Raw genomic sequence first — 22253 nt, forward strand, 5'->3', positions numbered from 1 at the left:
TAAACATTTAAAATGTAATTTTAAACAATTTTTAATTCAAACGCTCAATAATTTACATGTATAATTTAATAATAATATTGTAAATAAATATAATTAATAAATTTAATACATTTTTGATAAATGTAAATTGAACGATTAATTTGTTTAATAAACTCTTTTTAAATTGGAAGTTGAATTATTTTAATTTAAAATAGTTTTAAATTAATAATTGTTCATTTTTTATTTATACAATGTAATTCAAAATTTTCACTTACACATCAGAAATAGAACAATTCAAAGTCAAAAGAACAGCCAAATTCAAAATTGTCTCGTAAAATAAACTTTTAATACTCGAACTACATTTCAAGTTTGAAAATCATTAATTTATATTTGCAATTTATCAACTTGAAACTTTTTTTGTATAAAAAAATGTTGAATTTTAAAAGCTTTTAATTTTTAAATATTTAACAAGGAGATAATCCGAGTTGGGATTTTGTTTTAATATCACTAATTCCATATCAAAAAGTCAATTAAATGATTATTAATTTCCTAATGCTTTACAAAAATATTTACTTTAAAAAATATACGGATGGAAATATTTATTATATTCTTATGCAAAATTATGCAAATGTAAAACTTTTTACACTTGTTTTTAACACAAACTTTTTTTTTTAATTTTCAACAGTTAAAAGTTAAAGAAAACTGAGTTTTCATTGAAGAAGATTGAAAATAAATTTTTTTAAATGTTCAAAATTCAAGTTTTGAAAATTTAATTCCATTTTGTATTAAAAACTGTTCAAAATGTTATATTTTCATAACTTTACATGGAAATTTCATAAATATGCATTTTAATCTCTAATAAGATTAATTTTCAACTCATCAGTTTAATCTTTAACCCAAAAAGATTAAAATGTGTACCAAGATAAATGAAATTTCAAACAGAAAACGAATCTTCAATTTTTTAATTGAATCTTCATCCAAAAACAATTTTTCAGCCAAGAAAGAACAAAAAATTGATATAAATGTTTATTTTTTAAGTTTATTTGCTTTTAAGGTTATATCAATATAATATTTTTTGGTTTCTTGAGAAAAATCGAAATTGTTTTTGAAAAATTCTCATTTGTCGAGAAATTATTTACAAAATTTGGTTATTTTACAGGACTTTGCAAAATTTTAGAAAACAAGTCAGTTTAAAAGACATTTTTGATTAGAAATTAGTTTAGAAGAAATACAAAATTTTTGATCTACAAAACTTCTAAAATTTTAAATATATTTTTAACTTTAGTTTTAACTGTTAAAAATTGAAGAAAATTGAAAAATCGAATTTCGAACTGTTTAAAATTCAATTTTCCCTTTGACAGTAGTTGATAATTCAAGAGAAAAGAGAATTTTCTACCAAAAACAACTGTTAAAATGTAATATTTACATTATTTTACATGAGAATTTCATAAATATGCATTTAAATCCGTATGTTTTTAAGACAACTTAAAAAAATGAATTTTCAACTTTTTAGCTGAATTTCCAACAAAATTATTGAATTTGCATCCAGAAAAGATTTTTAAGCCAAAAAAAAATATCAATATAATTTTTCTTAGTTTCTTGAGAAAATTCGACAAGTTTTTTGAAAATTTCAAATTTCTTGAAAAATTATTTGGCAAATTTAGTTATTCTACAGAATTGTTAAAAATTTTCATTAAGTTTTAAATATATTTGATATTCACAAAACTTCTTAAATTGCTAATATATTTTTAACTTAGTTTTCAAAAGTTAAACATTGAAAAAAAATGGAAATTGAGTTTTCAATAGATGAAATTTGAAGAAAATTGAAAAAGAGTTTTCAATTGTTCAAAATTCAATTCTCAATTCAGCAACAGTTGCAAATTCAAGAAAAAAGATAATTTTTTACTAAAAATAGCTGTTAAAAATGTTATATTTACATAATTTTACATGATAACTTAATAAATACACATTTCAATCCATACATTTTTGTTGAAAAACGGCGATTTTTTTTACTAAACGGGCAAATTAGTGATCATCGAATGGTCTCTCAGTAGGGAATTTAAGAAATTAAAAAAAAAAAACTCTGATCATCTTCCTGTAAGCCTTCAAACCTGAGAGAATGAAAGTTTAAAAATGAAGACCCAAAATGGAAAGTTTAGGAAATAAAATATTTGAAAATATTATTTAAAAAAATATTTAAAAATACTTTTAATTGAATTATATCATGCGATTAAAAAGATTTTTCTTCTAAAAATGAATAAAATTCCCGGTAAAAAAATATATGATTCGTCATTTCCCGGTTTTTCCCGATCTCAAAAAATTCCCGGTCATTTTTCGGTTTCCTGGTCAAGCGGCCACCCTGCAGTTACATCACTATCTGCTTTTTTCAGAGAGAGGAAAAAAACTCAATTGATTACTACGATTTCATGCCACGATTTATAAAACAAATATCAGGCACGTTACGATTGCACGCTTCATTTCCTACAAATGTTAAAATCTGTATTTAAATTTCATTGTAAACTGGGTACCAAAGAGTATTAGATTAACAACAAAGTAAGGCAACTGGAATTCGAGACCGCCCCAGCACTATCACAAGCTTGTGAATCGTAATTTCAAGTAACTCGTGTAAAAAGTATCAAAATTCACTTCCTTTCGAATCCCATGTCAAGGGCACTGATTTCATTTGTAGAAGCTTGAGAGAGTTATTATTTACAGGTTTCGAAATTTCTCGAGACTAAAATTAGCAATCCGCCTCCGAAAGTGAAATTCGGAAAATCCATGGAATGAAATTACTAGAATTTTTCGAAAGAATGATTTTCTTATAAAAAAAAAAAAAAAAAAAAAAAACATAAAACAACGGTTCATCCAACACAAATTCGTTGAAGAACTAGAAATACGGCACGATTGTCGTCTGCGCTTCTACTTTATCAAATGGAGTTCGAGTATCATTAAAATGCAAAGAAATCTTTAAAATTAATACAAATTACAATGTTCCGTTAATTAAAAAACTTGAATACTTAAAACGCAACAACAGTGTCATTAATGTATAATTTCTTGTACAGAGCTCCGTTCCTGAATTATACTCGATTATCACATGAGCATGAGCAAACATCTGATTTATTTTGATTAGTTTTGATGTGCTTCGCATCCACGATTACTTCCTGCGGAATCATATCCTAAACGCTTTCACGAAGAGCTTAAAACAGCTCTTGTTTCATCCGTCAAATAGCTGCGAGTGCAGAAATATAATTCGAGGATAATCAATTTTCATCGCAGATACAGATAGCTAATAAACTTACAGACTAGCAGAGTCGGGTTTACGATTTACATTCGGTTAGTAACAATTAATTAGCCGGATTCTATAAATTTATCTATTTTTCTCACCAAAAGGCTTTGGCTCCTGGACACTTTTCAAACTAATTCTTCACTTTAATTTTTAAATAAACATAACAAAATTATGTTTATTTTAATTTATTAACAGATATATCACGGCTTCAATTTTCATGAAATTTAATTCATTTTTTATCCACTGTGGGTTGTATTATCAGGGTGTCCAGCGATTCCTAGAAATAAAATCCAAGGTCTTTTCCACGTTTTCCAGGTCAAGAAATCAAACTTTTCTAGGCCTCCTTTTTTTTACATCAAATAACTGTTTTTATACATGTGAATGATGAAAATTTTCTTTTTTTATTGGCCAACAATTTCTAAAGAAAGCAGAATCATAAATAAACAAATTCTAAATTTTTGACGAACCTGAATCGTCTTTGTGAAATCTTTGGCGGTATTTTTAAATCTTTGTAAAGTCTTTTAAATCCTTGAAACTTTTTAAATCTTTGTGAATTCGTTGAAATCTTTTTAAGTATTTAAAATTTTTGTGAAAATTTTGTAATTTTTTGTAAAATCTTAGTGACATTGTTTTAAATATTTTTGAAATCTTTCTTCAATTAAGATTTCAAAAGATTTCACGAAGATTTCAACCATTTAAAAAAAATGTCGAACATTTCAAAAATATTTCAAAACATTTGACAACGATTTCAAGGATTTCAAAGATTTTACCAAAATTTTAAAGATTTCATACAAACTTAATAAAGATTTAAAATTGTAAGATTTCAATACATGATAAAGGTGAAAACTTTTGTGCTCGTTTGAAATCATTGAATTCTTTTGAAAATTCTCAAATTTCTTGAAAACTTTTGAAATTCTTTTAAAAAAATTGTATTTCTTTTTTTAAATGTGCAATCGTTCCAAATCTTGAAAATGTTTCGTATTTTGGCGTACTGGATCCTTTTTTAAATTCCTGAAATCTTTTGAAATCCATATGGATTCTTTAAAATATTTGTGAAATCTTTCTGAAATCTTTTGCATTTGTATGCAATCATTGAAATATTGGAAATCTTTGTGAAATCTTTAAAAAAATTTGAAATTAGTTCAAATCTTTCAAATGTTTTGAAATTTGGTATACAGTACCCTTTTTGAAATATTTGAAATTCTTGTATTCTTTTGATATCTCTAAGAAATTTTAATGGAAATTTCGAAATATTTGAAATATTTTGAAATCTGGTTTAGTATTCCTTTTTTTAAATCTTTAAAATCCTTGAATTCTTCTGAAAGTTTTAAAATCTTTGTGAAGTGTTCGGAATCTATGTGAAAACTTTGAAATCTTCGTGAAATCTTTTAAAATCTTCTAAACAAATTTAAAGTCGTTTAAAATCTGTAAAAGATTTGAAAATCTTAGAATTTGAAATCTTTATGAAATTTTTGAAATATTTGTGAAATATTTTGTATTCATTTGAAATCACTAAAATATTTGAAACCTTTGTGAAATCTTTTGAAATCTTCTAAACAAATTTGAAGTTATTTAAAATTTTGAAATGTTTTGAAATCTTCTTATTCGAAATCACTATGAAATTTTTATGAAATCCTTCAAATATCTGTGAAATATTTTGTAATCATTTGAAATCAGTTAAATATTTAAAATCTTTGTGAACTATTTTGAAATTTTGGTAAAATCTTTGAAATCTTTGTAAAATGTTTTGAAATATTTGTGAAATTTTCGAAATCTTTTTTAAATTTTTGAAATCTTTGCGAAATCTTTGGAATCTTCTAAACAAATTTAAAGTCGTTTAAAATCTTTAAAATGTTTTGAATTCTTAGAATTTGAAATCTTTATGAAATTTTGATGAAATCTTTAAAATATTTGTGAAATTTGTTGTATTCATCTGAAATCAGTAAACTATTTGAAATCTTTGTGAAACATTTTGAAATTTCGGTGAAATCTTTGAAATCCTTGAAATCTTTGTCAAATATTTTGAAATATTTGTAAAATGTTCGAAATCTTTGAATTATGAAATTTGTATGAAATCTTTGAAATGTTTGTACAATATTTTATATTCATTTTAAATCATTGAAATATTTGAAATCTTTGTGAAATCTTTCCGAAATCTTTTATATTCATTTAAAATCTTTAAAATCATTAAAATATTAAAAATATTTTTGAAATATTTTGAAATCTAAAATCTTATTAAAGTTTTATAATCTTTGTGAAATATTCGAAAACTTTGTGAAATCTTGGAAATCATGTCTACACGCCTTTTTTCAAATCCTTAAATCCTTTTTAAGTCTTTGAAATCCGTGAACACATTTAAAATGTTCAATATCCTTTTAAATATTTTTAAATCTTTGACAAATTTTGAAATATTTTGAATTTTTTAGAATTATTTTGTAATCTTTTTAAATCTGGTGTATATAAAAACCCCGAGTGGCCAACCCCTCGAAAACTGTAAAAGTAAAAGTGAAAAAAAATTCAAATTCAAGGTTTTCGTGAAAAATTCAAGGAGAATTCCAGTTTTTCAAGGTCGTTGAAACCCCTGATTATCCATTGTAGGGACGTTATCGCTACAAAATCTTATACGAATTTTCATTGTCCTCTTTCTCTGAAAAAAAGAGGTTGTAGTTTTTTCTGTTTTGGAAGAAAACCCGAAAGCCCCGATTTCTAGAAAACAATTTTCTTGTCTTTTTTCGGTCTTTTTTGTCTATTTTTTATCGACTGTGGGGATTCATTGCCCATTTCTTATCTTTGAACAAAAAAGTGGCGGCTCTTGCCGCTTTTGAAATAAACACGAAAACGCAAATTTTTAGAAAACCTTTTTCTTTTTTGAGGCCCGTTTGGTCGATTTTGAGGGAAAAAATATTTTATTTTATGATTTTCTACGATTGATATAGTAAAGCATTTTAGGCTTGAATCCAAATTATAAATTTTTGTCTTCAATGAAGCCTGAGCGTATTTTGGACAACATAAAAACTTCCAGCTTTTAATTTTTAACCGATTTAAAAGTTTTCTTTTATAATTAAAGAATTATTTTTAAAAACGTAGATATATATTTTTATATTATTTTACCCTTCAGCCTATTTTTTTAAACAAATGTACTAAAAATGTTACAATAACAACAATTGTATAAAAATTATCACAAACTTCCTAACTTACAGAAAAGAGTTAACACTTAACATGCAGCTTAGTTATAAATAATTTAAGTTAATGAATAGATCACTTTTTATCGCGGAAGAACTTTACTATCTTATATGTATTAAAATAGTATACTAGACTTACTCAACTGCATATTATTTTTACCTCTAATATTTAGCTTCATTACAAATAATTTAAGTTAACAAACAGAGAACCGTTATCCTTTTTCCGCGGAAAAAATTCGTTACCCTATAATATTTATAGAAGTAGCTTCTAAAACAAAAAACACCAGAAAACTCTTACACCTCAACAGTTAGGTTTGTTATAAATAATTAAAGTTAACACAGAAAATTTTCTGCCTTTTTCGAAAAATAAAATCTTTTTTAAAGTGATTACAATTCAGCAAATTCATAATTTTAATCATTACATTTTTTTAGCTTAAATTATTGTTAACATAGGTTCTAGAAATATTCTAAAAGCTATTTCGATAGATATTAGACGGAAAAAAGACTTTCCATTCAAAATGTATAACAATTTTCTGTTTGTTTAATTGAATTATTTACAAACAAACATAAATGTTTAAAAAAATTTGAAGTTTATTAAGCATTATACGCGATTTAGTTACATATTAAACAGTACCGAATTTTTTCCAAAGAAAAAAATGTCAATGTTCTATTTTTGAACTCAAATTATTTAGAACTGAGCTAAATGTTGGTTAGGTGTTGACGATTTTTTGAAGTTTAATCAATCTAGGAAGCTACTTTGACAAATATTAGATGGCAAATAATTTTTTTTTCGTGAAGAACTAGGAAAACTGTTTATTTGTTTATAAACTTTTACTAATACCAATAAAATTGTACAACAAAACAAATTTTCTTCCTTTTTCTGTATATCTAGAATGTAATTTAAGTTTATTGTTAATATATCTGTGTATCTAAACGTCAATTATAAATGCTCTTTAATTATAAACAAATAGTTTAAAATTTAAAATTAAAAAACCTTCATATTTTTCAATGATGATTTTTTTAAATAATTTTTTTCATATAAAAAATATTTTAACTAGAAACTACGAACGCATGATTTATTCAATGTCTCAGCTTTTGTTTAAAAAATAATGTTCATATATTATTTAATCTACCAGTCGCAAAAGATAAATAATATTTCCTATAAATTTCATCAAAAAATTATAAGAATGGGTGCAATTATGGCGCGTTGAAGTGAATAAAAGACTTAATTGTTTTCTAAAAAACCGCGGTTTCGAACTTTCTTCAAAAACGGTAAAAAGCTACAACTTTTTTCTTTAGAGAAAAAAAATGCCCAATTAAATTAAAGTGGAAAGTGCAACCTAAAGTGCACAATCATTGATTAAAAATACTAATATATATATAAAATAATTAATATAATTTAATTAATAGTTAAGATACTACATTTGTTCATGAATTAAAATTAAAATGAATTATTTTTCTTTTATGTTCACTCTCAATTAATGATTATCCACTGTAGGGGGTTTCTCCTAATTATTAAAATAAAATTTCAAAACTTGTTTGAAAAGTGTCCAGGGAGCGAGAAAAATGTATAGGCTGTAGAATTCGGCCCCTCAATTTCAATATGCTTCATGATATGCGTCGCAAGACAAAAGATGCTCATGTAAATAAATTAGAGCGTCGATCTCATTTTGGTCCTACTTCCCCTCTACGTTTCAGAGTCCTAATTAAAAAAAAAACACAAAAAAAAACAGTCGTACCTTGAAACGAGCGCTTAGAGCGTAAATTTCTATTTAAAATCGGGATTCTCTTTCGAATTTAGTAGTACTAATTGTAGTGTAAAATTAAAATATAAAAACTATACAAGTAATCGTTAATCGACGGAGGTTGTGAAGACGATTAAGTAATTGTTCAGATCATAGTGCACTTGGAGGACTACACTAGATGGACAAAAAGCGAAGATCTAGTGCGAGAGGGGGATGATTTGAAACTGAAAATAGGGGGTTAGCACCAGTCCGCCATGTATGTGAAATCCCTGAAAAATACTTGTTCTAAATCACTGAGTGGTCGCGGATCCTTTGGAGGCGTCAATTGGGGTTTTTCTGATGTAAACTCCTCGTCGAAGTTGCTCACGTCCTCAACAGAATGCTGCAAATTATTACAATTAGATATACGAAAGTCTCATTTTTAAATTCTACAGGGTTGCTACAGGTCAGGTCATTCATATTCAAATACCAGAATTTTAATCTTGTTATACGGGGTGGACACGCTGGGGCTTACATACATGGCGATCTGAATACTACCAGAATTGCACAACAGTAGGGGATAAGCCATTATACCGGGGTATTTTCATATTTCGCGCCTTTAAAGTTGCATTCGGATCGTTCATTCAGCCAAGTCCGTGCATCTTCGGATGGAGTTTATAATAGATTCCATGGTTGCGTTCGAAACTTCAAACGGTTATGTCCAGATTCACCTGTTTGCCCTGATCACAGATCACTGTCAGAAAATGTAGGCAATGTCAATTTAAAGTTTACGCGTGTAATATTTCATTCACTTTATTTGAAACATATCCTGTCTATTCATAACATATTTTTTTTATGCCGTAAAAATAAGCGTTAAACACCATTCACTCTTTGACAACTGGAAGCGCAGAATATTATTACTATTTTATAGTATTTGTCATTCAGCAGCCATTCTATAATGTTATTAACACAGAAAAAAATGACGTTTACTTCTCAGTTCACATATCTCACTTCATTATTAATTAAACACTTTTATTATTTGTAATTACTATATAACATAACCTATAGTGTTTTGACACTTATATCCGTTTGAAGTTTCGAACACAACCATGGAAACTATCATAAACTTGATCGGAAGATGCACGGACTTGACCGAATGGCCGATCCGAATGAAACGTGAAAAGCGCGAAATATGAAAATACCCCTGTATAATGGCTTCTCCCCTGTTGTTGTGCAATTCGGGTAGCATTTTACTCGCCATGTATTTAAGTCCCAGCGTGTCCACCTTGTATTTTTAATAGAGAACATTTTATAAACGGAATAAGACAGTGTTGCAGATTAAAATTTAAAATTTTAAAATTTTCTCCCGATTCTCCCGATCAATATTCTTGATTTCTCCCGGTTTATAAAAAAATTAACTTTCTTTTCGAAACCTACAGCTTTTTCATATATATTATCAATGAAGGAAGTCAATAAATATCAGCAAACGTTTTTGTAAAAAATTAATTGACAACAGAAATCGAGAAAATGGTAAAAATTAAAATAATTTTTTTGTGCAAAAATCGATCAAAAAACGACCATACATTGTTCCTAAATTTTTTCAGAATTTTTATTTAACGGGATCAAGACTTGACCGTTAAAGAGTTAAACCAATTTTTTAATACAAGATTTTTAATGTTTTTGAAACAATAATTAATAATTTCGAATTTCAAGCGTCTGAAATTTAAAATAATAAAACGATTTGGACAATTTTTTAAGAAAAAAAGAGTTGAATTTTATACTGTCTAATTCGAAGTGCTAAAAATTAAACAATTTTGATTCAATTTGGAGAATCACGAGAAACTAGCTTTATTTCATATTAAAATTTCAAAAATATGACAATATCAAAACGTTAAAAGTGGAATATTTTAAGATTCAAATTGGTAAAATTGGTTCATTTAAAATTCAGAGGAATTGTAATTTTATTCTTTATAATTAAAAGTGTTCAACATTTAATAATTAGAGATTGAGAACTTTTAAATTTGAGTTATTCAAATTCAAAGCGATTAAAATTTGACAATTTATTACTGAAAACTAAATCGACTCTTTCAAAGGCAAAGATTCTGAAATTCTAGAAATTTGAATTGCCATTACATAATAAAAGTACAAGTTAACATTGAAATTAGACTAATTTTTTCTAAAGTGAAAAATGAATAGCATTTTTCTTTTTAACAAATCTTTCGAAATAGATAGTAATTTCAATAGGGAAACGTTAAATTTTTTTTTTAATCGCTTAAAAATTAATAATTTTCAAATTGCTGCTAATGCTTCTTTCCAAAACTTAAACATTTCAATTCCAATTGTAAAATTAAAACCTATGAAAGAAAAAAATTCAGAACTCTGAAATTGTAACCGCTTAAAATTACCGAAATTGTCCATTTACTGAGGTATCAACTTCAGATAGTTTAATTTTATCGAGTTTTATTTTAAACTTAAGTTATAATTTTTTAATATCAAATCTTCCTTTAGAATTAATATTCATTCTAGAAAGTTTAGAATATAAAATATTTTTTTAATTTGAAATGACTTATTGGTTTAAATCTTCAACTAAAAATCGGACCATTTTAAGATATTACATTGAAAATTAAAAATTAAGATAAAGAATACAAGACAATGCTATGATATGATTTCTATTTTTGAAATTGTACAATTTTATGCGTTCAAATTGGAATTTGCTTTATATTGACATCTAAAATTATTAAATTCAAAATTGACATCGAGGCTTTCAATATTCAATTTTGAAATATTTATTAGCAAACGGTTTTAAAATTTTGAATATTTGAATTTTAAACTACAACATTGTGAAATTTAAAATTCAAAACCTCCAAAAATTAATTTAAGAAAAAACTTTAGTTTCAAGACTTCAAAGATTAAACTGTTTTAAAATTGCACATTCAAAATATAATAGTAAATTAAAATTATAGAAATTTTAAATAGGATGAATATATTATTAATAATAAGTATCATATCATGCAGTATCAAGTGACATTTAAAAGGACTGGGTACATTTTTTTACTAAAATATGTGATTTTGTCAAATCAAAAGTCACTGTGATTTTCACCATTCCAAATTGCAGAATTTTAAATACTGCGAGAATTATTGTGAAACTTAACAGATTAATGATTCTAAACACTTTAAAAATTATATACTTTCTAGTTGGGATCTTTCAATAATTAAAAAATGTGTTAATTTTGAAATACACGGAAAATCTCCCGGTGTAATATTTCTCCCCTCGTTTTCTCCCGGTGAAAGTTTCTCCCGATTCTCCCGGGTTGGTGACCCCTCCCCCCTGATTTTGAACATAATAGTTAAATTTTCATCCTGAAAAGATAAACTTCCAACAAAAAAGTGTCATAGTTTATATTTCAATCAAAAATATGAGATTTACACACACGAAAAAAAAAATTTTTTAACCAAAAAAAAAAACAACGAATTTTCATCAAATAAAGATTTTTCACTCAAGAAGGAAATAAAAGTTTACCTAAACTGTTGAACCTTGAAGACAAAAGACGAATTTTCTTTACAAAAATTGAATTTTAAAACAACAATACGACTTTACAGGACAAAATTAATTTTACACAAAAATGATGCATTTTCACCCAAAAAACATGAAGTTTCAAACCAAGAAAATTATTTTTTACTAAACGAGACGAATTTTAAACTAAAAAATATCAATTTAAAAAAACGGAAAACTTCGATTTTCATTACAAAAATTAATTTTAAACCAAAGAAAAGGTTTTTCTAATAAACAGATAAATTTCACATAAGTAATTGAATTATCAATTTAAAAAAAAATTTCTTAACAAAATCGTTAAACTTTCAACCAGAAAGATGAAATTTCAACCAAAAATATAAATCTTTAGAAAAAACTGATTTCTTATCAAAGTGATTCGACCCAATCTTTAAAAAAAAACAGTTAAAAACTCAAGCAAAGAAGAATCCTTTTGACCAAAAAGTTGCATTTTCATTTAAAAAAAATGATATTTCGACTAAAACAGATGATTTTTTAAATAAAAAAAATAATAAGTTTTGAATAAAATAGTTGGACTTTCTATTCGAAAAGATTTCCGTTGACAAACTTGAATTTTCAATTGAAAAGACGAATTTTTAACCAAAAAGAATGACGTTTTAACAATACGGTCGAATTTTCTACCAAATAGTGACATTTTTATCCAAAAAAAGATTAAATTTCTCTTAAAACAGATGAATTTTTATTTTTAAAAAAATGTAATTTTCATCCAAAAAAGATGCCAGTTGACTTTGCAAGATCAAAATATGAATTTTTTATCAAAAAATAAGTTTCTTACAAAAAAAGAATTTACAAAGTAGGTGAATTCTCTACAAATAGTTGCATTTTTAATTTTATCCTAGATTTATGAAATGTGTACTAAGACAGACGAATTTTTAATAAAAAACGACAAATCTTTTTTTTTTAAGTTGAACTTTCATCAGAAAATATTTTGGTTCATTTTTCAACACCAAAATATAAAATTTAAATGAAAAGCCATCTCTCTACGAAATGTGTAAATTTTCAACAAAAGCAGAATTTTTAAACAAAAAGTATGAATTTTTAACAAAATAGTTTAATTTTCTACCAAATAGTTGCATTTTTATTCAAGAAAGATGAAATCTCTTCTAAATTTGAAACAAAAAAACTTTTAAAAAATAGTTAAATTTGTATCCAAAAAAGATTCCAGTTCACTTTCCATCCCCAAAATAAGAATTATAAACAGTAAGTTAATTTTCTGCTAAATAGTCGAATTTTTAACCAAACAGTATGACTTTTTAACAAGATTGTTAAATTTTCAACCATGCAGTTTCATTCCAAAAAAGAGTTGAATTTTCATCCAAAAAGATTTCAAATGACTTTTCAACGCCAATATAGGAATTTTAAACAAAAAATAAATTTTCTAGAAAATAGTTGAATTTTCCGCAAAATACATGCACTTTTATAAAGAAAGATGCAATATTTCTATTTAAAAAGATGAACTTTTAAATGAAACTTTTAAATTTCAACTCAGGTTGAAAAGTAACTTTTTTGGTTTAACAATTCATCGGTTATCATAGAAATTTAATCTGCTAGGATAAATATGCAACATTTTGGTTGAAAATTAATGAGTTTGGGTTCTATTTTAAAAACAAAATGTATAATTTTTAGTTTAAAATTCCGCTTTTTTGATAGAAATTTAATCTTCTTAGATAAAAATTCATCATTTTGTTTGAAAATTGTACTATTCAGTTAAAAATAGATTTTATTTGCTATAAAATTAATTTTTTAAACTGAAAATTTAATTCTACTTCGAGTAGAAAATGTATATATTTAGATGGAAATTCGACTTTTTTGTAAAAATGTAATTTTCTTCGATAAAAAATCATCCTTTTGTTTGAAAATTCAACTATTTAGTTAAAAATACATTTTATTTGCTTGAAAATTAATTTTTTAAACTAAAATTTTAACGGTTCTCATTTTAGTAGGAAATGTATCTTTTTAATTAAAAATTCGCCTTTTTGCTAAATAAAATAATTTAATTAGATGATCATCTTTTTTAATAAAAATTTAACTATTCTGTTTTTGATAGCAAATTTGTCTTTTTAAGTAGAAAATGCATGTATTTTGTAAGAAAAATGGTATTTTTAGGTAGAACATTTATCTCTTTGGTTGAAAATTCCATTGTTTGGTTAACTAATTTTTGTTTATTGTTATAGATTCGCCATTTTAGTTTAGAATCCTTTTTTTGTTGAATATTCATCTCTTTGGCTGACAATTGAACTATTTTGTTGAGAATTCCTTTTTGTTTGGTTGAAAATTCATTGTTTAAAATGAAAAAATATAAATATTAAATTTTTTGCTCAAAATTGCTCTTTTTAAGTTGAAAGCTCAACTAAATTGTTAAAAATTCGCCTTTTTGTTAGAAAAGTAATCATCATGGTTGAGAATTCATTTCTTTGGTTGAAAATTTCACTATTCTGATAAAAAATTCTTTTTTTTCAAAATAAGTTCTTAACTTAAAGGTTATATGTATTTTTAATTTGAAACTCCATATGTTTAAGTTAATAAAACTCTTTTTGTTTAAAAATAAAAGTATTTTTGTGAATATATTAACTATTACATTTTCGGTTTGGAATTCTTTCTTGTTGAAGATTCACCTCTTTAGTTGAAAAATTAACTATTTTGTTAAAAAAATTGTTTCTCTTTTTATTGAAAATCAATTGTTTTAACTGAAAATTTATTTGCCCATTTTTTGATAAAAATTGCTCTTTTAGTCGAAAACTCAACTGTTTGGTTGAAAATTCATGTATTTCTTTTTTTTTTACAAAACTAATTTTGGTTGAAAATTCATCTCTTTCGTTGAAAATTTAACTATTCTGCTGAAAATTCGTTTTTTTTTTTTTTAATCATTTTTTCAAACTTAAAATTGATCTTTTTTAGTAATACCAGGGTGTCTAGCGATTCTTAGGAACAAAATTCAAAGTCTTTTCCAGGTTTTCCAGGTCAAAAAATAAAAATGTTTCAGGTGTCCTTATTTCCATCAAAAAATGAAATAAACGTTTGTCATACATGTCAAAAATGAGCCATTCCATGTTTTATTGGCAAAAAATTTGTAAAGAAAGCTGAATCGTAAATAAACAAATTCTTAATTTGTTGCGAACATTAGTCGTCTTTGTGAAATCTTTAGGGATATTTTTAAATCTTTGAAATCTGTGTGAAATCTTTGTGAGGTATTTTACAAACCTTAGTGAAAGCTTGAAATTTCGGTGAAATCTTTCAGAAATCTTTTATCATTTTTCAAAGCTTTTGTAATATCTTTAAAATTCTTGAAATCTTTGTGAACCCTTTCTTTAATCTTTGTTTGTGAAATCTTTTGTGTTTGTTTCAAATCATTGAAGTCCTTTGAAATCTTCTCAAATGTGTTGAAACCTTTTGTAATCGCTTAAAAACTTTGAAATGTTTGAAATCTTTGTTAAATCTTTTGAAATTTTATGAAAAAATTTGATATCATTTAAAGTATTTGAAATGTTTTTAAATCTTTGAAATCTGTTGTACTATACCCTTGTTGAAATCTTTTAAGTCCTTGAAAGCTTTGAAATCTATGAACACTTTGTGACATTTTTTAAAATCTTTATAAAATCTTTGAAATATTTTTGAAATGTTTCTTTAATCTTTGTTCGTGAAATCTTTTCGGTTCGTTTTAAAGTATTAAAATCTTTTCAAATCTTCTCAAATTTGTTTAAGCCTTTTGAAATCATTGAAAATCTTTTAAATATTTTGAAATCTTTGAAATCTGGTGTACTGTGCCCTTGTTAGGATCTTTGAAATTCTTGAAATTTTTCGAAATCCTTAAGAATTTTTTAAATGGTTTGAAATCCTTGAAATCTGGTGTACTGCACCCTTGTTAAAATCTTTGAAATTCTCGCATTGTTTTGAAATCTTTATAAATGTTTTATGAAATCTTTGAAACTTTTGTGAAACCTTTTCACATTTCCTAAAAAATTTTGAAGTTATTTCAAATCTTTGAAATGTTTTGAAATCTTTCAAATCTTTTGAAAGTTTTAAAATCTTTATGCAATGTTAAAAATCTTTGAAATCTTTTGATATCTCCCAAAAAATTTTGGAATTGTTTAAAATCTTTGAAATGTTTGGAAATCTTAGAAATGTGATTTAATATGCCCCTTTTAAAATCTTTAAACTCTTTTGTAAGTTTTGAAATCTTTGTGAAATGTTCCAAATCTTTATAGAATGTTCGAAATCTTTGGGGAATTCTTTGAAAACTTTTTAATCTAGCGTACACGCTTTTTTTTAATGTTTGAAATCCTTAAAATCTTTGTGAAATATTTTGAAATGTTTATAAAATCTTTCTTGAATATTTGTTTGGAAAATCTTTTGTATTCGTTGAAGTAATTGAATTATTTGAAATATTTTTAAATCTTCTAAAATGTTTTAAAACCGCTTGAAATCATTTCAAATTTGTAAAATCTTCGAAATCTGGTGTACTTTACCCTTTTTCAAATCTTTGAAATCCTTTAAATCTTTAAAGTTTTAAAATGTTTGTGAAATTGCAGTGAAATCTTCATTGAAATCTGGCGTGCGCGCTTTTTTAAATCGTTAACATCCGTGAAATCTTGATGAAATGTTAAAGATATTAAAAATATTTTGAAATGTTTGCAATATTTTAAAATCTTTAAAAATATTTTGTAACGTTTGAAATCTGTTTTACAGTCAAAAAACGAGTGGTCAACCCCTCGAAAAATCCGTTATATGGCCATGGCTTATTTTAATTTTCAAATTGAATTAACATCGAAATTTTAAACTAATAATTTTTATAATTTCTAAGTGGAACAAAAGACATAATTATATCTTGACGAATAAAAAAATGTTCAGCAGCAAGATTTTTTCTAAACGAGATGTTTCTTTCATAATAGGCTTAAAGATTTAAAATACTCTTCACATTTCGATAAAATTACTGCTGTAAAAGAAGAAAAAAAGAATAATTAAAATTCAAGATTTTCGTGAAAACATCAAGAAGATTTCCAGGTTTTTAAGGCTTAAAAACATTCAAGGAGAGTTCCAGGTTTTCAAGGTTTTCAAGGTCACTAGACACCCTGTAATAACTTTGCGTATTTCGTTGAAATTTCGTATTTCTTTTTAGAAAATTAATCTTCTTGGCTGGATATAAATTTTTTTTAAATCAACGATTTGGTTAAACTCATCTATTTGGTTAAAAATTCAAAACCTCTAAGTTGCCTAAGCCTATATCTACTTTAATCAGTTAAGCCCTTTGTAAAAATAAAAATGGAGTTTTCAATTCAATTATCAGCATTTTTAATTTCCAATTTTGCTTAAGTTGACGATTACTAGCGTATTTACCTTAACCCTTCTCACTTAAAATCTTTAAAATGACTTTAGAAAGAAATATTATTTAAATAATAAAATAATGGATTTCCGTTTGTTTGTATGCCTTAAAAAAAATTGTAGAACGGTTCCGGCAAAATAAAAGCAGGAAAAAGAAATCAGGGAATATCGAAATTGGAATTTTGTAGCAACCCTCTTCTAATTTTATTTAAAGCTTTGAAAGTCGACTTACAATTACTGGAACGAAGGGGGGCTTCACACGTCTCAATAGCAAATCGTCCCAAGCTATGTGTCTGAAAAAGGCTTGCTTCTTTACGTCTTCAGCGTCTCTTTCGCTGCTTCCTAATCTCCGGTCTGGATTCTTTCTGAGCAACTACAAGTAAAATAAAAATATATAAAATATTTAAATTTATTAAATAAAATTTTTTTTTAATACTTAAATTTAAAAGTCCTTACTCTTCTCATAATGGCAATCGCTTCAAGCGACAGAAATCGTGGGTATCGAACCTCGTCGTTCACAATCGAATCGAAAACTTCTTCCTCATCGTCCCCGGGGAAAGGAGACTAAAAATCAGAAATAAATACGAGCATAAAGAATTTTAATAACGAATGATTTAATTTAATTAAATTGGCATTGATTTGATTCATAATTACCTCGCCGACAAGCATTTCGAATATCAAAACTCCGAGACCCCACCAATCTACAGCGCGCGTGTATGAAGTTTCAGTTAAAACTTCCGGCGCCAGGAACTCGGGAGTGCCGCAAAAAGTTCCTGTTCGATCTCCATAACCCATACCCTCTTTGCACAAACCAAAGTCGGCGATTTTTACGTAGCCCTCCGTGTCCAGGAGTAGATTGTCCAATTTTAAGTCTCTGGAATCAGGAATAGAAGACAATATTAAATGGACTCCACAGGGTGGACATTTCAATCAAAGAAAAAAAGTCCCGCTCATTTATCGGTTTTTTTCTTCTTCTACTTTTGTCATTTTTAACTTTTACCATTGAAGCCTAAAAAAGTCAGGGTGGCCCGATTCGGAAATATTTTTCACGATGAATAAAATTACAAAATTAAAACTCTAAAGCTAAACATTTTTTCCGTTTGTTGCAATAAAAAATAAACTAAAAATTAAAACACTTAAAATGGATCTCTTAAATTTTAAACTTTTGAAATTGAAGTTTGAAAGTTTTTTTATTAAAAAATATTTTATTCAATAGCTCAATAATTTACACGTAAAAAGTGGACTGTACTAATACTTTTCAATTGAACAATTTTAAATGAAATTCAGATAAACTACCAGAATTTTTAACTTATAAGCATTAATGTGTTCAAAGATTCAGATTCCATTCTAAAAATATAAATCCACATCATCGTTTTTAATGTTCTAAATTAAAGAATCAATGAACTTTAAAATTTTCAAAATTATGTTATTTTAAATAATTTTAAGCTAGAAAAGTTTAAATTTTTTAATTTCAACACTTGTAAAATTAGAAGTAAAATTATTTTCATCGTAAGTATTTTAAACATCCTTGAAAAGCTTCAAAATTTTATTTCAAAATATTGAGAAATGTAGAAGTTGTTTTAACTTCATTCAAATTCAGAATTATTTTTGAAATTGTTTTTGTAATTTTTTTAGAACTTCTACGTATCTTTTGAAATGAATAGAAATTTTCCAACCATTTTAAAAAACTCCTCACAAATTAAAAGAAAAAATTATTAAAATCTTCCAAATTCTTTTTTAACAATTTTGGAAACCTTTTAAAATCTTTTTGAATATTCTTTTAAAATAATATTTCAAAATGATAGATTAATTTTTCTAAGGATCTTGAGAAAATATTTTTATTATTTTGAAGCCTTTCACAATTCCTATAAAGTTTCTACTTTTTTTTAAATCTGCAAAAATCGACATCATTTCGAGTTTTAAATTAATTTTGAATCTTTTCAAATCTTCTAAATACCTGTCATAAATAAACAGTCAAATAATGCTAAATATTAAATAATTATTCTTTTTCCTAATTAAAAAAATTGAAATTGAAAGGGTTAAGAATGAAATATTTTAAACTGAAACAATATTTTAAATTTAGTGAAAGCCTTTAATTACAAATACATTATTATAAAGTTATTTTTAAGTTAAAAATAGTTTAAAAAGTTTCAATCGAAGGTTCGAATTTTTTTAACGTTAACATTTGGAAATTTTTTATTTTGAACGGGTTTAAAATCGTTTTGACATATCAATTATTGATCCCTTTTAAAAATAATTTATTTGTATTTATAGCTAATAAACTAAAAACGGTTTTTATCGCAAATTTAAAACTTCAAACGCGTTTAATTTTCAATCATTTAAGTGGTCAAAAATGCATTTTGAAATTCTTTACATTAAAAATTTAAAATGGAAAATTGTTAAAGTAGAAGATTTTCAAATTACGCATTGTTAACTGAATAATGTCATGATTAAAAAAGATAACAATTCATCTAATTACTTTTTAAACTTTGGAAATCGAACATGAACTACTTTTTCTTCTAATTATTTGTAAAATTCCCGATCAAAAAATAAATCACTGTCATTTCCCGTTTTTTCCCCGATTCGCAAATATTTTTCACGATCAATTAAATTAAAAAATTCGAACTCTAAAGCTAACCATTTTTCCATTTCAATTAATGAAAAATGAAATGCAAATCAAAGCACTCAAGGTAGAACTCTCAAATTTTAAAGTTTTAAAATTGAAGTTCCAAAGTTTTTAATTAAAAAATGTTTCATTTTTAACTTTTATAAATCGTAGAGTTCAAAGATTTAAATAGTTTAGATATTCTTAAAAGGCTTCAAAATTGTATGCCAGCCTTTAAAAATCTACATGTTGTTTCAAATTTGTCCAAATTAAAAATGATTATTTAAAGTTTTTCATAATTTCTAAATATTTTTTAAAATGAATCGAATTTCAATTAATTTTTCAAACTAAAAAATCATGTTCAATTTTCCTAGCAATCTTAAGATAAATATTTTTATTCGTTTGAAGCCTTTCACGGCTGTTAAAAAGCTTATAAATGTTGTGTTCAAAAATTGCAAAAATCTAACTTTTGTTTAAAATTAGGCCATGATTGTTTAAACCGGAATTTCCATACGAATAGCCGGATTGTACCAAAGTACACACTTCGTTTTAATTATTTGAAATTCTTTGAAATTTTAAATTAATTTTGGATCTTTTCAGAAACTCTAAATGTGTAAATACTTTAAAGTTTAAAAGCTCCTTGAAATTTTAACGATTCCATTTCAAATAATTCAGTTTTAAATTATTTTCATTTTTATGACTAAGGCTTTCGAATTGAAACAGTTTAATTTTTAAAAGTGAAACCTGGAAATATTTAATTTTAAACGGATTTATAATCGTCTTAACAAATCAATTATTGTTCACTTTTTACAAATAATTAATTTATATTTAGAGCTGATTAAATAAAAACGTTTTTTTATCAAAAAATTTTAGTTTCAAGCGCTTTTAATTTGTAATGGTTAAAGTCTTTCAAGACTGCATTTAAAAATTTTACAAATTAAAAATCTACGATCAGAAATAAAAATCTAAAATGGAAAATTTTGCTACGTAAAATATTTTCGAATTACACATTATAAACTGAATGATATCATAATTATAGAAGATAAAAATTCAAGAAATTATTATTTTTTTAAATGTTTATCGAACTTGGATACATTTTTCTTCTAAAATTTGTAAAATTCCCGAATCTCTCGCTTCTACTTCAGTACAAAATTAAAAATAAAAAGCTTCACTTTTAAATTTGAAAGTTAAAATTAGGAAATTTGCCCCCTCTTATATTTTCCTCTTCCAATTCAGAAAAATAACAATTAATAACCGAAATTTCCTCCACTTTAACTCAATAAAAAGATTAAAAACAAAATAAGTGCCTTTTCGATTTTACAAGAACTTGAAAAGCAACCTTTCCAAAACAGATAAATTTTCGAACCAAAAAGAGGAATTTTCTAAAAAGGAGATGAATTTTTAACCAAGAAAGATTTTTCAATCAATAAAAAAAATCACACAAAAAATGTGGAATTTTCTCATCAAAAAGACGATTTTTCTATAAACTTTTAACAAAAAGAAGTTAATTTCCAACAGAACTGTTGAAACTTAAAGTAAAAAAACAACTAATTTTCTACCAAAATAATTTAATTTTGAATAACAAAAAGATGAATTTTAAATTAAATAAATTAACTTTGAACTAAAAAGGATAAACTCCTCAAGCAAAAATGGAATAAATAAATTTTTAGTTGAAAAATAATCATTTTTAGAAAAATAGTTACATTTTCAACCAGTGAAATGGACTTTTAACTAAAATGACGAATTTTTACCAACAAAATAAATTTTTTTCATCAACTAGTGAACTTTCATCAAAGAGCTCAATTTCCTACCGAAAAAAAGACACATTTTGTAACAAAATACACGAACTTGCAATAAAAAATGTCAGTTAAAAAATTAATTTTCAAGTAAATAAAATATATTGTTAACAAAATGGTTCAATTTCCAACCAATAAGATTAAATTTCCACCAAAAAATATGAATTTAGAACAAAAGACGACGAATTTTGATTAAAATAATTGAATCCTTCTCCAAAACATTTTAATTTTTAATCAAAAAATTGCATTTTTCTACCTAAAGAGATGAATTTTTAATAAAAGTTTTCAATTTTTAATCAAGAAAGGCTTCTCAGTAAACAAAGAATAAAAATTGTTAAATTTTCTACAAAACACTCGACTTATCAACCCAAAAATATGAATTCTTAACACAAAAGTTATTTTCCAACTAAATAATTAAATTTTCTACCAGAATAGCTAAATTATCACACCGTTGGCGAATTTTTAAACCAGCATAATGACTTCTGAAATAAATTTTTTAATTTTCAACAAAATAATAAAATCTTAATTTAATTTACCTATAAATAATGCGACTCTCGTGCAAGTATTGTAAGCCTAATACGACGCAAGCAGAATAAAAAACTGCGCGTGGCTCTCCAAATACGTCTGCGTGTATGTGCATCATGAGATCTCCACCAGCTGCGTATTCCATCACAAAACAAACGTGTGCCTATATAAAAAAATTGATTTTTAAATTATCACTCTGAGTTTTTTAAAACTAAAATTTTAAAAAAATCACTTAATTTAAAAAAAAAATCAAATGTAAAACATAC

At 25.3% G+C, this 22253-nt stretch overlaps 1 protein-coding gene across 2 annotated transcripts in view; it reads right to left on the reverse strand.

Moving 5' to 3' along the window:
- Nucleotides 1-5629: 5629 nt before the first annotated feature.
- LOC117176748 (serine/threonine-protein kinase N) overlaps nt 5630-22253 on the reverse strand; it is a 138985-nt gene continuing 122361 nt past the window's right edge. The window contains exons 14-18 of one of the 2 annotated variants that reach the window (XM_033367024.1): nt 21999-22150; nt 17716-17935; nt 17518-17625; nt 17294-17434; nt 5630-8574 (exon numbers count right to left, since the gene is read on the reverse strand). In XM_033367024.1, coding sequence (XP_033222915.1) covers nt 8431-8574; nt 17294-17434; nt 17518-17625; nt 17716-17935; nt 21999-22150 — 765 coding nt within the window. In that variant the 3' untranslated portion in view covers nt 5630-8430. The remainder of the gene's footprint in view (nt 8575-17293; nt 17435-17517; nt 17626-17715; nt 17936-21998; nt 22151-22253) is intronic. The other variant, XM_033367025.1, reaches the window with a different exon arrangement.

This window comes from Belonocnema kinseyi, chromosome 7 (assembly GCF_010883055.1).
Source record: "Belonocnema kinseyi isolate 2016_QV_RU_SX_M_011 chromosome 7, B_treatae_v1, whole genome shotgun sequence".
Taxonomy (NCBI): domain Eukaryota; kingdom Metazoa; phylum Arthropoda; class Insecta; order Hymenoptera; family Cynipidae; genus Belonocnema; species Belonocnema kinseyi.